The sequence below is a fragment of the Ciconia boyciana genome, chromosome 2, assembly GCF_034638445.1.
Source record: "Ciconia boyciana chromosome 2, ASM3463844v1, whole genome shotgun sequence".
In the NCBI taxonomy this organism is placed as follows: Eukaryota; Metazoa; Chordata; class Aves; order Ciconiiformes; family Ciconiidae; genus Ciconia; species Ciconia boyciana.
Genome location: NC_132935.1, coordinates 22,392,968 through 22,409,151, shown reverse-complemented (window position 1 = coordinate 22,409,151; position 16,184 = coordinate 22,392,968). Strand labels below are relative to the sequence as shown.

The 16,184-nt window shown below is 35.8% G+C and overlaps 1 protein-coding gene across 10 annotated transcripts in view; it reads left to right on the top strand.

Moving 5' to 3' along the window:
* Positions 1–16,184, top strand: part of RIMS2 (regulating synaptic membrane exocytosis 2) — a 494,921-nt gene that overhangs the window by 392,133 nt on the left and 86,604 nt on the right. For 8 of the 10 annotated variants that reach the window (XM_072852067.1, XM_072852057.1, XM_072852056.1 and 5 more), the window contains 2 exons: positions 3,010–3,045; positions 8,166–8,266. In XM_072852067.1, coding sequence (XP_072708168.1) covers positions 3,010–3,045; positions 8,166–8,266 — 137 coding nt within the window. The remainder of the gene's footprint in view (positions 1–3,009; positions 3,046–8,165; positions 8,267–16,184) is intronic. The other 2 variants (XM_072852060.1, XM_072852063.1) reach the window with 1 other exon arrangement.

Here is a 16,184-nt window from a genome sequence, read left to right as displayed (position 1 = left end):
ACCTGTCAGAAAAAATAGACCATTACAAGACCAGGGGAACATGGCTGTGTCTACTATTTTATGAAATGTAAGTAGTCATTATAATAGCAATGCCAACTGTGATGGTGGAAGAAGGTTTTGAGAGAGGATCTTTCAGCATTTCAATCTCTCTATCCCTATAGTTTATCTCTATATCTCATCAATATACTTCAATATATCTGTATTCTGATTAAACTGAAAACATATAGTTATTTTCTGTAATGTATAGAAATGTCTCCGTCATGAAAGCACCTATTTTTTTTCTCCAAATTGTTTAATTCTGAAAAACTTTACTTCTTAGGTTGAGATAATTACATCACAGTATACAGTATACGCTTTTCACTTCATAAACCAAGGTTAAATCAAGTGATGTAGAAAAATATTGACTAATGTGATGATATTGAAGAAATTATGTAAGTAGAAATAGACAAAGATTTTTAGGAAAGACTGGTGACTTTGTCATTTTATATTATTTGGTGTGAGATATTTTTAAATCATCTGATAGTGATTTATTGGTTGTCAGCATTTTCAAGACATTAAGGCCCTTTATAGCTTTTTCAATTTGAGCACCTAATAACTGGGGGAACCAAAAGCATTAATTACTTTAGTATCAACATTCTGAACCTGCTCTGAATTCTTTTAAGAGGTGATTATTAGGCCCATAGCTGCTCTGAAGACCTTTGCCATTGAGAAGTTAGCATTTTTTTATTTGGTCAATGGACAATACCGATATTGTTCAGTTCTGCTGCTTCCCACCTGAGTGAGATCTTTCTCAATTCAATCTTCTTTTCTTTCTAGTACTTCTTCACACAGCTCTTCACAATACAACTGAAACCTCAGTTTGGAGAGTAGGATCCACTGTGCTGACCTTTCTTTTAAAAATCTAAAGAATTTATTTATTGTAGAGATTTGTAATAAATGTCACAGCACTTCACTTACACTTTTAAAATTCAAGAATCTAGTAAAATTTTATGCTTGCTAGTACTATGCTATTCTTTTCTATAAGTCAATCTGGAAATATTTTTCTGTATACTTTTAAAATATGGAGCAAGAACAAGTGAAAGTTGGACAGGTTTCAAGTTTCCCTTAGTTTGACAATGTCTTTATTTAAAGACTTATGGTTGAAAGACATCCAGACATACGGATGAACGGACTGCTAGGCATTTTAAAAAAGGAATTATCCTATATAGTGTTATATTTCTGTATTAAGATGATATTTCGGGCTAAGTAAAGATTCCTTTTCACCATGCGTATGAAATATAACTTAGAAATGTCATCATTCTGTCTGAGCTCAAACTCAAGGGTATTTTAATGACTCTTCACTTTCATCTATTTTGCATTACGTTGAATCAGTGGTATTGCTATCAAATTGCTTTCTGCTTTAGAAAGTAATGTAGCAGTAGAAAGCAGTGTTGTATTTGTAGCTTTTATATTGGTGACAGCAATTAAAAAAAAAAAATTGAAAGCTTGGAAAGCAAACACAACTATCTCTCTCTTTCCACTATTTTCCTAGCAATATCCACAACCCACATAGATAATATAGGCCAGGCTACCCAAAGGCCAAAGCAGAAGAATGCAAAAGGCTTTATTTATAAACTGTGTACAATATGGGGCAGGAAAGGTCAGGGAATGGGAGAGGTTTCAAGAACCCATTTGGTATCCACTGATTTCCAAAAGTGTAGGCTTATGACTTGCCATATCTTTTTCCCATTAATTTGCCTAACAGTTCCACTAGGAATTGCCAGCAGAAGAACAACCTTGATCCCACACAGGATGGGATGCCAGATCCTATCAAAGTGTGCTGCATTATTTATGCTCTCTGCAGGAGCATATTTTTCTTTCTTACATTTCTACCTTGCCCCAGTATGATTTCTCTTTAAGTATGACTTCATCCTCTGCGTTAATACCCACCTGCAAAATGGTATTTCCTTAAAATATAGCAGCTCTGTTTCCCTCTTCAGTCTGTGTACTATAAAGTAGATCGTAATTTTGTGAGCAACCCTCAATAACCAATAATTCTGGAAGAATATTTAATTCTAATAATACATGCTATTTTTGGTTTGTAGCTTGGGGGTTGTTGCTCCATATTCATGGGATTGTTTTAATTGAATTTAATATCATATTGGCTTACAGTAAGAAAAAGAAACAGAGTCTGTTTAAAAGTTAATGTATTTCTAATTAAAGTAAATTTCATTTGACTTAAAATACTTCCACATTAATTACCAAACTTGGGTTTCAGAGTGCAGTATTTATGGGCTGCCAAACTATTTGATAGGGATCCAATGTATTTTCATTTCTTTGTGACAGAGGAATGCCCTGAGCCATTTACAACCTTTGATATGCATTCAGAATATTTGTTGGCATCAGTTAGCTGGATTTATGTGCATGAACTGGGTTCTGAGTATTGCTGTTAGTGCCTTTTGTTCTTCATCATTTTTTAACTCTAAGACAAGCTACAGTAACATCATTATTAAACCTTTTAACCTGTAGAAGCTATGAGAATTGATTAAACCAACGAAGATTTAAAGTAATTACTGAAAACCATTGACACATTCAATTTTTATGCTTGAACCATTAGACTGCATATTGTGTGTGCACTGCATAAAACATACAGCACAAGCAAATTTTTTACTTTTATTTTTGTGTCATCCTATTCAAGGAAACTGTAAAGTAACTATGTCTGACACCTGCCTTGCTCTCTTTTGTGTTGAGTGTGTTAATGATTCTGGAAGTGCACAAAATACCCATGGGTTCCCTCTAGTAAGTGTTCAATAAGAGTGCACAAATGTATACACTAGCATGCAGTGAATCTGCCTCTGGATGTAGAGCACCATACTTGGTTGGTTGGCTAAACTCATCAAATTAAATTAATTTGGTGGGTTTTATTCATTTTTCCTTTTTAATGCATGATTTATGTTACTTTTATTATTATTTCTGCATTTGCTCTCTCCCCCTCTTTTTGTTTTACATATTGCTTTCGTTTGTTTATAGAAGAAAAGAAAGCAGATCCAGAGAATGGGGATACAGGTAGGGTGACATTCAAAATATTTTCATGTTTTTGCCCTTAAGTTCTTTGATCTATTATGTTTAAGCAAATGTGTACCATAGAGTTGGATCACAATTTTGATGTATTGGGGGGATTTCAAAATAGACACTAGGAAATGGAAACTAAGAATACATTTCCCAAATGTAGTTATTTCGCTTTAAGGGAGTCAAATTAGGGTGAGAAATGGGAAGAAAGAGACCAGAATCAGCTAAAGAAGGCTCTCATACACCTTAAGACTTCTGTTCTGTCCTCCCCACTCCAGGCACAAAGTGTGCTCACCTGCACACTGCCTTTTCCCTCTCTATTACAGGTTTCTGACTTCCAAAATCTCAGTGTTTCTTTAGTCCCCTCATCACTAGTTTTCCCCCATGCCTGAGCTGCTGTGCCTCCCAAATTTTGTATCCCTCTTGTCCATGCCTATCCAAAACTAAATCTGTCCTAATATTTTAAGACAAACTCCACTCTACTTCCTTACCTCAATTTCCCTTTTACTCTCTGTGCCCCAGAAGCCCCACTGGACAGCAAACTCCTTCTCCAAACACATCACCATCACCAGCATCTATAGTAGCTAGCATAGTTTAATAATTCCCACTGGAGAAGGCCATGAAAGAAAGAACAAAAGAACACAGCTCCCAGCTGGTTTTGTTTTCATTTTTTAAAGAGGTAGGTTTGCCTCAGGCTAAGCTGGGTGATAAGGCCATTTTGTTCATTTTGTCTCTGGTATGGACCACAGGCTATCAACTGAAGAGTCTTACCCTAGAGAGTAACCAATATTTGACCTGAAGAGCAAATAACAGCCTTTAGCTCCAGGCTGAATTGAATCATTGCTTATCTCATTGTAAACATGTGACTCTATGAGCAGGTGAGGTCAGAAAAAGTTAGGTATTAACCACACCACTGATTACAGCCCCTTAAAATTTTTAGCATGAAACTAACATTTAGTTTTCAGTTATGAGGGAAGCTTTAATGGCAAAGTAGCTGAATCTTATCTTATTTCAAGTTAAAACATGAAAATAATGGTTTGCATTCGAAGCTGGAGCAGTGATTCTGGTGCCTGCCCTGAGTCCTGTTGTAGGAATTATACAGCCGCCACCCAGACCATGGTAGGACTTATGTAGATACTACCTCAACAGGGCTTGTCCCTAGGTTCTGCTTTAATAAAAGAATCAAACAGAGTTCCTTCTTCTACTGCGTTTAATATGGAATAGTAGTTACAGCTCGAGCTGGGTGCCTCTGAAGAGGGGCCCTGCCTGTCAGCTGTTACTGGATTTTATAGTCTCTATAGGTCGCTTGATTGCCTGATGCTCATCCAATCCTGTTTGTGGCGTGTGGGGTCTTCTCTTCTGATTTGCTCCCGCAGCCTCCAGGCACCCTTTTTGCCTGTGTCTTGAGACATTTCCTTATATTTTGTTACAGAATATCCTGTAGTTAAAGTTTTACTTATACTTCCTTATACACCAGTTACATTCCCATAGATAAAAACAAAGGTTAAAGTACAAGTCATGTGGCCTAAGGCTTAATTTACTTTAGTCACTAATGCTAAGCTCTGGCACAAATTAGTCTCTCACTCCAGTCCTCGTGGATCTGAGGGCAGGTTACAGGGTTGCTGTGCATAGTACTTGGATGCCTTACTCTGGCATTTTAGGACTGTGTTTGCACTGTAGTTGTGCTGCTTTCCCTCAGCACGCTCCCTTCTAAAAATATGGAGAATGGCTGGTATTGAATCAGCAGCTGGCTCTTTGTCAGCCAGGAATTTCCCTGTGCTGATGAAAACCCCACTGAGCTAACCTTCAGGCCATGGCTTTTTAACGTTAGAAAGTTGTTCAAAATAAGCAAAACTCCGAGATGTTACCTACAGTGTAATGATCCCAGTTGTGTTTGGTGAGCAACATCAGGCTTTGTTATTCCATCACTCTTCCTTAATTTTTTGTGTTCCTGTGGCTGAAGTTTGAGTGTCTCATTGGCTATTTCTGTTGGAGGCACAGCTACTGTCTAGAAGAAAAATTCTGGAAGGAAGTTAAGGCAGAAGTGTACCAATGAACTCACTTTTGCCTGGCCAGAATTTTGTTGCGTACACTTTGATACATCATGGCAGCACATGAAGGTATATCAGAAGTAGCTTTAATTGTTCTAGTATCAGCCTCTGTAGTCCTGAAAATGTGTTGTGCTGGGCGCTATCTAAGGACCTGAATAACACAAGGGCTCAGTCAGCCTTGTGCTACCAGTATGAAAGCTTATGCTCCTACATTTTCACCACTATTGACAACTAATAGTTAGATTCAGATTAGTTCTGATTTGTCTACACACACTCCATATACACCTCCTGATTACAGTGGAGTCCTTAGTATAGGACTGATGTTCAGCCTTGGTTACCAAAATCATGTTAGGAGCTGAAGCTTCCTAATGCACCTGAACAGTTACTGAACTCTTTGGAGGTACTTTCTGCTCCTGCTAAACCCCCACACATAGGTTTCCGCTAAGTATAAATTTGCCAGCAGAAGTGGAGATGATGATAGCCCTGCATTTCCCCCACTTAGTGTGACATGCATGCACGCTGGACCATGTGAACACGAAGTGTCATGACACTTTCTCAACCTTTCCTACTGCCATCCAGGTCACGGCTGCATCTGGCTTTAGTTACATCGAGATTACCCTGCGGCAGCCAGTAACCCTGCACACTCTTTCTGCATGTCAGCTCCACGCATAGCACAACCAAAGCTGATCTGCGTTACGAACCTTCCATTGCCCTCAGGATTCCCTCTTTTTGGATGTAACTGAATTCACTTACTTGTTAAAGGCAGTTTCAAAAATATATAGCAAGTTAGATTTTCTTTTAATAAGCTTTTATGGAAATTGAATTTTTTTTTCTAAATTTTGCTGGTTTTTTTTCTCTTGAGAGTAAAATATGCCACCAGTTTTGCTTATTTTGCTACAGAGGACTCACACTGAGGGCTTATGTGTTATACTTCCCTTTTAACTGAATATTTCAGAGTGCTTGGTTTTGCAGACAACGAGCAATTGGAAACCTAACTTTCACTTTGCCAAATGATCATAGATAATAATGAATATTTTCACAAGTAATTGTCAAATTTCTAATTTATGCTCAAGAGGTATTATTTCATCACTTGTAATTTCCTGAAATTTGGCAGAATATCTGGGGAAAAAGAACATAAGTGATGATTTTGTAAGAAAACTTCATAAGAAAAATTGACAAAATTTCCCTTTTGGTGAAAAACATCTTTGTTACATTACTGAAGAATGACAATTGGATTTGCAGAATGTTATGATTTCAGCAAAAGGTGATTCCTTTCTTTAAGCAAAAGTTAGTCATTTACTTCAAAACCACTTATGTGTTACTTCTGTCATTGAAAAAAGAAAAATATCATTTTCCAGTTTGAAGTTTTTGTTTTCCAGAGAGAAAATATATCTTTAGAACTTTTAAAACTAGATCCTTAAAAAAATCACTGCATCTCACTGATAAATTGGCAAGTATTGCTTTGGGGCCTATAATGGTTGAGGAAAATTGTGACAGGAAAAAGTAGCTATATTTTATTTTAGGAATTTTCATTTTTCTGCTGTCTTTTTCATTTTGTTTCTCCCTATAAAACACCAGTTTTTCATTCATTTTTATTGATTTTCATTTCTCTTAAAAGTTTTGATGAAGGCTTTTCATTCATCTTGTTTGTAGGGAGTAAAGATGGAGAGTTTGAATACAAAAATCAGAAGCCAGAGGGTTTATAGATAACAGTACAGTTTAGCCTTATTCCCTTCCCTCTTTCTCTCACCCTCTTCCTTCCAGATTTCCCACAAAGTGCTGCAAGATTTAGCTGGCAGGTCTCTCTCGTAGTATGTGCTACTATCATTACTGTTGTCAAGAAAGAAAATACAAAGCTCAGAGACCCTGCAGAGGCCCTGTGCAAAGCCTCACTTTACAATTAGATTATGACTTAGAACTGAGATTTAGAGTTTAAATCAGATTTATATGGTACACTGGAATCTAATATTCCCATCTCAGTTCCATGAATAAAAGTTCAGATTGTTCAATATATATAATGTACAGAAACTTCCATTTATGACTAGTGGGATTCTGAAATTTTAATCCTAGACAACTTTTGTGTTAAAATTATGGAAAGTTTAGGACAAATGTCAGTCAAAATGAATGCTTTTTAGCATTCAGTGGATAATGAATTACTCTTGATTTATACCATGTTAAAGTGGAAGAGAATCAAGCCTGTGTGTCTATAATAGATAACTATATTTTGCTTGAAAATCTTTTTTTAATTCTGGGCTGTTGTCTTTCTCTCATTTTTCTATTTCTCACTCTTCCACCTCAACTTTGGCAGTTACTTCCTTATTATTTTACATAGTAAATTGTGGTGTTACAGTACCAGTTGGCTGAAACCAGCTGCTGCCCAAGTCATATCATATCATGCCGAACCCATCCCTAACTAAGACTAATCATGTATTTGTTCCAAGAAGAGTGAATCCTGAAATCATTCTTGAAGTTGTGTGTCATTAGAATGTAATACAGTGATGCCACTGGGTGGCTCTTTAACATTCCTTTATACATCTTTAAATTGTTTTGAGCATACTAAGAATATGCTCAAATGGTAAACAGAAGCTCTGCCAGCCTGTGGTTGTTACTTGATTAGTAATTTGGTATAAAAATGCTGGTATCGCACTATAACAAATGCAGAACCAGGAGCTCCACCCAAATAAGCAGGTTGTCTTTGCATTCCTTTTTTTAAACGAAAGACTCAGTTTCTCTTGAATATTTTTGAAATGGCAAAATACTATTCTGTGGAAACATTCTGTTCCATTTACATTGGTTTCTTCCACAAGGTTGGTTTCATTTGAATTGTGTAAATAATACAACACTTATTAAGATTCTGCTGAAATACTTACTTATCTACTCTTTTCCTCTTCTTACAATTTTTTGGTTTTCTGCAAAATTGTAATTCAGAAACTATAATTATTTACACTGTAAATTAAGTAAATCAGATTTCATCTCCTTCTGTTAAAACTTCCATGAGCATAACTTTAAACTTGGAATTGAGGACTGCTTGTGTATTTATTTTCTTTTTTTTTTTTAACTTAACAGGTGCAATGGATGTAGAAGAGAGGAATCGCCAAATGAAAATGAGCAAGTACAAACAGGTAGCAGGATCAGATTCCAGGCTGGAACAAGATTATCATTCTAAGGCAAGGGAGTTTTGTTTTGAAAAGCAACAAAATATGCTAAACTGAAATATCCAAAATCCTTTTAGAAAGTAATAGATGAGTGGGAGGTTGTTTCTTCAGTAAAAGTTTCTTGTGTGTCTATAATAAAATTATTGGAAACCTGCAGCAAAACCCTTAACACAGAGTGTTCTTGATTATTAAAATTTAAGAAGGATAAGTTAAATCAAATAAAAGTGGCAGGGTAATTATCCATTGGAATGAACAATAGGGCCATGATTTAAAAGCTCAGAGAAGAAAAAAAGAGGTTTATTGAGTGACAGATTGAATGAGAGTATTGAAACCTGTTCATGGCTTTCATATAGTTGAACACAGGGTTATCTTGATCTATTGAAAACTAGAAGATGTAGTGTTACTTAGTTTAGTAGTGGCAGTTTAGCTTTTTGGAAAAGTATTTTATACATCAACACAAGCTTCCACCCCAGCTGTGGCAATTTGCCGAAAATCTGAATCATTTCATAGTAGTATAGCCCCAAATATACTATCCAAAATTTCCTGCTGTCTGGAACAAGGTCATGTCATATACAGTGTGTTAATTAAAATAATCAAGATATTTTCAATTTAAACTTCTATTATACAAAAATAATTTAGTGTCCTCTAAAAAACTTAATTAATTGAGGTCAGATTGTAAGTGGGAAACACGAGACTTCTGACCTATAAAAGCTGGCTGAGGAAGAGAAGTCTGTTTTAGACTTTTATTTCCAGGATGTAATTCCTTGCTCCAAGGATTGGCAAAGTTACTGTAAACTGAGCCATTTAATATTTGAAGACAAAGAAATCATCAAATTTATTAAGTATTATTAGTTTTTAAGATAATGTAGACTAATACACTTGATATAATTACTTTCTAGAATGTACATTTCAGTGTGGGAAAATAGAGGAAGAGCTTTAGCGAAGCCCATGACAAAATGGAAAACACTATTAATTAAAATAGTTAGAATTGACAAAACAAAAGGAGAACTGTGAAAATGGCTTAAAATACTTAAAAACTCTGTAGGTGTGCTGCATTATTATTTGGGTATTTTACAAATGTATTTTTTTCTACAGAAGGCATAGGAATTTTTATTAACATGTAGGAGGGACTTGGTATACTGTCATGTTTAGACGCCTATTTTATGTTGACACTTAGGCAAAATTATTTTCACCTGTGTCTATATTGTCGGCTTTGAAAGGTGTTACCTTTTAGAGGTGAGCACACTACTGTGAGCAGATGTTCTCGCAAGTGTTATGATTGTATGTACCACAGAAATATGACTTTATGTACTGTATGTATAACCAGACTTATTCTGCTAATTTTCCTGCTCCCTCAATGCTTGACTGCAATTTCAGTCAGAAGTAGGACTGGTATGGAGTAAAGAGAATAAATGGGCTCTCATGTGAAGGAGCTGGATAGACTATAACTACCTAAGGAAACATTTCCTACCCTTGTTTTTCCATTTCACCCACACCATATTATTGGGCCTCACTATACATCTTTTATCTTTTTAATTAAAATTTTACCTTCAGTATTATTGGAATGTATTAAAGAGGAAAATTATAAATGGAATTATTTAATGAAAATGGTGATTTATTTATTGCACACATCAAACAAATTGTCTCCAGAAATAAACAGTCAATTTACTCTTCTGCCAAAGTTTCAGTATTTGAAAATGAGTTATTTATTCTGTCAATGAACTTGTGGAACTAGACACTGAATATTCAGATATATGTATTAATTCTTAAAATTGTGTAGTTTTAAAGCCATATGAGAACCATAACTCTCATAAGCCATATGAGAGTTCCATCTTCACTTTTTTACTACCACTGCTTCAATTCTCCTTAATTAAGTGCTTATATTATCTAGAGACAGAAAATGAGTAAGTACAATTTATCTACCTGGTTTCTACAAAAATTCTTCTGGAATCATGAACTGAAACACATATGTCAAATGCTGACTGAAATCTCATGTTCTGTATACTATACAGTGACTTTCATTTTAAAAAATCTGTCAACTGGCACAAGCAGGCAGTCAAGTGTGCCATGCCTGAGAAAAATGTCATTAACTAGGCATTAAGCAACATTCAGAAAAACTAGCACATGGAATTTTCTTTTACATTTCTGTTCTATTTCTTTCTTTAAATGGAAGTCAACATCAACTGTATGTCCCTCATGATTACTTTGAGTTAAGAAAAAATATCATTCTTTGCTGAGAAAGCAAAAGCTATAACAGTAGAAGTTATATTAAATATTAAAATATTAAAATAGGCATCCTGTATTATACCTCTCTAGTTTTGTTCTACCTCTGGAAGTCAGTACTAGAGGCTTTAGAGGAAGGTACATACACTTCCATGGTGCATAGTCATACTTTAAGAAGCTTGTGGGAAAATTTTAATTCCAGACATCTGTATTCTTAGAAGCTACTGAAATAGGAAATTGATTTTCCCTTATATTTTTTCCTCATGATTGATAAAATTGCAGATTGTATTTTTATTATTCATATACATGCCTCATTATTTTTGGAAAACTAAGTATTCTGCTTCCATAATATTTTGTATACATGAGTTTGGCAGGTAATATATTGTGTAAAAGAGTTATTTCCTTAAATGCAGAAGTTGCTTAAGTATGGTTTCAGCACAGACATAAGGAAAGCAAGCAATATATTTGATTTTCATATAAACATATTTACAACTAAGGAGACATGAGTGGAAAAACAGTTTGGGTATTAAGGATTAGGTAAAAGTATTTCTGGTATTGGAACAACTATTTATTTCTGAGTATTGAGTACTAGTAGACTTGTACTAAATAGGATATATACTAAAGTCTGAACTGCAGTGCTGGTAGAAGCTGACATGCAGGAAAACCTGAGTTCTGGTAATACAGGAAAAAAGCACAATAGCACAAGAGTGTTCCACCAGAGGAAAAAATAGCCATTTACCATACTATGGCTCTGCAACACTAGCCTGATCTATGTAATTTTCCTCAAGAATCTTTCTAGGACTAGTTTACTGTTTTGCATACAAACTAAGCTTCCCAGTTCTTAAGTGTTTAAGCAAGATGCACTGTGAAAAGGGAAGGGCCAAGATGGGAGCCAAGAGAAGCTGAGTGAGCAGCATGCTAGATTAACTTTGGACTCATTTGGTTGATCTGGCTTTTTAAGTCAGTTCTCAAACTACCTCTTAAAACCTCTCTGAAACTCTCTGCCTTGCTTCTTGCTTGGTGCTGCTGCCATTAGCTCTTCCAGCAAACAAATCGATAGCACTATGCTTGGTGAGTAACTCCTTCCCCTGGCCATTCCCACCACTGCCCAGATTCAGGAATCCCTGCTGACAAATGAAGGAGAAAGGGTGTGAGGAATCATGCCATTCCTCTCTCCTTGCCCCCATGGCTGGAACCTGCCCAGTGGATCAGCTGGGGAGAGCTGAAAAGCTTTGTTGCTACTGAGAAAAAAGAGAGAAGATACTTCTTGTATGTGGAGACCTAGAAGTGTTTGCAATCTGTGTGAAATCAATGTAGAATCAAGAGAGAATTCCATCAGCTCAGGCCATATTAGCCACTACAAAAGCGTCTAAGTAACTAAAAGTGTTGAATGCCAAACTAAAGGGGGCTGGATTTATGTAGGAGTTAGAATAGTGAAAAAAGATTGTTTTCTCTAGGAACAAAGGTAAAACAGAGACTGGCAACTAGCTGACACACATTTAAACCTCAACGTGTCATGAGGCTCATTTTATTTGTTTTATTAGGAGAAAATAATGACCTATAGAAAGGCAGAGAAATCCAGTTATATAGTATAGCAATTAGTAATAGTCAGTAATGTAGTAATTAGGAATATAGTATATTAGAGCAACAAGGAACAAAGTTGGGGTAAAAGAGGTAAAAGACCAGATAAAACCTGAAATTTTTTGCAAAACTGGTGACAAGATTAGTAAGCCAAATGTAGAAAAGAGTACACCAAATAGAGAATGATACAGAATGCCAAAGAGGACTTTCCATCTCCACCTTTAACGATTCGTATTGATCATAAGACCAAAACTTTCTACATCATCAGATGTATGTAATGCTGCAGTTCCTGTTAATCAATAACCACAATTCAAGTTTTAGATTTGCAAGACACTGCGCATCATAAATATATGAGCATAATTCTCTGTGTTTGGTGTAGGAGACTAGTAGTATTAGGTGTACTAGCACGCTACTTTGCGATCTTCTAACCTGTTAGCAAGACCAAGACAAATTAAGCTGTGGCAAAGAAGAGTTAAGCATGCACTCAGTTTATTTAAATAATATAGATGCAGCTGAAATGCCCTTAGAGCATGCAGACACTGAAAAGCTGCAGTTCTTCAGACTGACACACTATGATTCAGCAATGAATCAAGTACCACCTTATGGATTCCCTGTGTGAGAGAATGTGCAAAAGGTAAGAGGTGTAACACTGGAGGTGAAAGAGGTTGAGTTTGAATACGTCAGAAGCAGATCTCCTTAACTCTCAGTCTTGTCACAATGTGCAAAAGTGTCCAAGAACTGCCTTTTTCCTCTGAAACCTTCAGTAAGTAGTTGTGTCACTGATACAGCTACATGTGGCATCCTTTGACCTGTGTTGTTGATTGAAACATTTGATTTAATGGTGTTTTGGGGTTGCCCTTGTCTCCTCCTTAAAAAAAAAACAGAGCAGTCACAGAGCAGCAAAGATTTCTAGCAGAAACACTTGTCACTTTTCTTCTTGAAACCCTTGCGGAGGAGGAGTTGAACAAACATCCAAGCAAACAGGATGATGAGACCTTTGATATTCTTACTGTATATAAGCTGTAGTTGATTTATATTGGTTTTGAATTGGCAATTGTTTTTGAAAATTTAAGCTTAGAGTTTGGGAGTTCTGGGAAGATCGTGATATGCCCAGTAATAATTTGATAATTTATAACAATTATGAATGTACCTCTTTGACCCTATAATTGTTTCTTACAACTTCTGTTTTTAAGGATGTATTTAGAAATATTCAACATATTGAATAAAAAATGGAGGCTAGGTTAGGTATCCCTGTTCCCTCAAAAAAGTGCAGAAAGTGGAAATCTGTTTTGTATACATTTCTTTTTAACATTACAGTTTAAATTTTAAAATTTTAGATATCTGGATAAAACTTGGAAAGACTAAATAATTAGAATGGAGCTATGCTGAAGAATAATTAAGAAGGCAAAAATTAACACAGATAATACCACATACAAATATTCCATGCAATTAATTTCTATAAAATACCTGTAAAACCAAGGGCCTAACCAATAGAATTTGATAGGCTTATAAATGGGAATAGCTGTGCGTAGTTTTATGGGATCCCTTCCCCACCTCAGCACCAATAAGCTCTTTGCTTCAGGAAATAAACCAAACACCAGTTAGGCTAACAAAGAATTTTCCATATGAAGAAACTGTTTAGTTATTGCCTGTTCCATGGCTTTTGTGCTTTCCTATGGACTAGTCAGTAATTGTCTTTTTGAACAAGAAGCTTGATAGCTAAACCAGCTGTCTGGTCTGGAAGGACAGGTCCTGTCACTCTCAAAAGGCTGTGAGTGCTCAGGTTACCTAATCAATCGTGCTCATTTGTGATATGTAAGGAATTTTACTACTCAATGGCAAAGAGAATCTCTCTGGCCCATAGTGCTGATAGCATTTATATTTTCAATCAAGTATTTTATTGTACTTTTAATATCAAGAATTTGTGGAATAAATTGGTGATGTTGCCATTCTGGTTCCTGTAAATACAGGATTTAAAGTTCAATTATAAGACTTAAAAATGTAGCTAGATGAAATAAATTCAGAATTCTAGATTTGAGCTCTATACACACGGTAATGAAGAAAACATATCTTCTTTCACTTCTATTTTTATCAAACTATTTCGCTGAAGGGTTAAAAGTAATTTAGTCACTTTGAATACAGATGTGGATTGGTGTGATTTCTAGTATTTTCTTTAGTCAATGATATGCAAACTCTCAGAAAAGATTTCTGTTGCTGTCATTTTTCTTTTTCATTTAATTCAAGCTCTCTTTTAATTTATTTTGGTTTTGATGCATTTCTATTTTACTTTTTAATCTTGAGTGTCCGTGTCTCTATTAGAGATTTAGGGTATTCTTAAATGTAATACTGTGGTTAACACAAATACTGCATTCACATATCATGATTATGGCTGAAATATAAACATCTGAAAGTAGTCTGATACTGGCTGTCTTTATCTGTCAGCAGGTACTTTCTGTTGTTAGCCATTTTCTTAGTTTTTGTGTAAGCTTCTCTTGCTAATCATATATCTAGAAAGCAGAGGTTAAATACATTATAAAATGTTGTGAAAGTACCTTATAATTTCACAATGAATCTCAAAGAGAAAAAATGACTCCTAAAAGTAAAAAATAAAATAATCAGTCTATTTTGGCTCTGAATATTCATTAGTTATTGGAGTTTATTGGGAAAAAAGGGATTTCAATAGCAGAAAATTACATTTTTCCATTTAAAAAACCCACAAAGAATACTAAGTGTAACACAAAGTCTTGAGTTTTACTCTTACAGCAATGAGTTAAATATTCTTTTGCAAAAAGCAAGTATTTTCCAGAAAAAAATTTATCAAACACATATATATCAAATATACATCAAAACGTATATCAAAAGCTTTCTATCGAAGCCAGATTCAATTAAATAGTTGTAACCATTCCATTAATAATCACATTTAAAAATCACCTGGGTGCTGTTTTGACTGATTTCCAGTGAGAGTAATCACTGCAATTTATCTTAAATCCTGTTATCCTTTTTGTAATAGAAGGTCTTTTCCTTTCAGAACGGCTTTGTATAGACATGTGAATTGCTAAACCGTTAGTCTATTTTGGTTCAGAGTGGCTATCTTTTCATAGTAAACTCAATTATTTCTGTTTACAATTCTTATCCGAATTTAAGCTGTAAAGTTCCAAGATGCTATTGAACTGAGTAACTATTAATTTATAAAATAGTGTGACTGTGCTTGAATTAATTATCTAAGATGTACTGAAACTGATGTTATGCTGATAATAAATGAGAAAATCTATGGAAAACAAGAAAGAAAATTAACTGGGAAATATGTACTAAATATCTGGGTGCCAAAGTGTGACTTTCAAAAATAGAGAATATGTGAAGTTAATTGAATTGCTGCAACAGTCAGGGACTCCAAGAAGTGAGAATAATAATCTATGATAACATGTATCACACCAGACTGCAGTTTGTGCTACTTAATTCTGTGCCAGGCAGAATAGGCGCAAAAAGGACATTATTCACATTTGAAAGATAAAACGGGTAGAGCAGTGGTTCCGGCTAGATGGAAACGTGTTTGCTAGATCAATTTGCTAGGCTATTGACCTTGAAAAATCAAGGAAAGCACGGCACACAAGTAGAAAGGATAGACCCGAAGTCCTAGTGCATTGCTGGCATGGAGCCTGCTTCACCGTGTAGGATTCAAACTGAAGAAGCAGGACCTTTGTCCGCTTCGCAGGGGGTGGTTCAGCGGCCACCCAGCGCTGTCAGACTCAGAGGCAGGAGAGCTGGCTGGCCCCTCGCCGCGCGCACCCCCTGCCCTGCCCAGCTCTCCTGTACTGCCGCGGCTTGAGGAAGGTACTCTTGGGATGGCCACCGGAGAGCCGCTTCTGGTGGTTCAGCTGGGCATACGATCAAGGACTCGCCCAGAGTTTACGTTATCATTTGTAATGCTGGCTACAGTGATGAGGTCTGTGAAGTGGTTTTAGCAGTGTGGATGTTTTCTTTGGTTCAGTCTCTGGGAGTGCTTCTCTTTGTTAAATCGGTTGATTTTTCTTTGATAGCAGCCCCAAAGTTATCAGTGGAAATTTTGACAGTCTGTCAGCCTTTTTCCAAGCAACAGATTTGTGGTTTTGAGGAATTTTTGCCATCT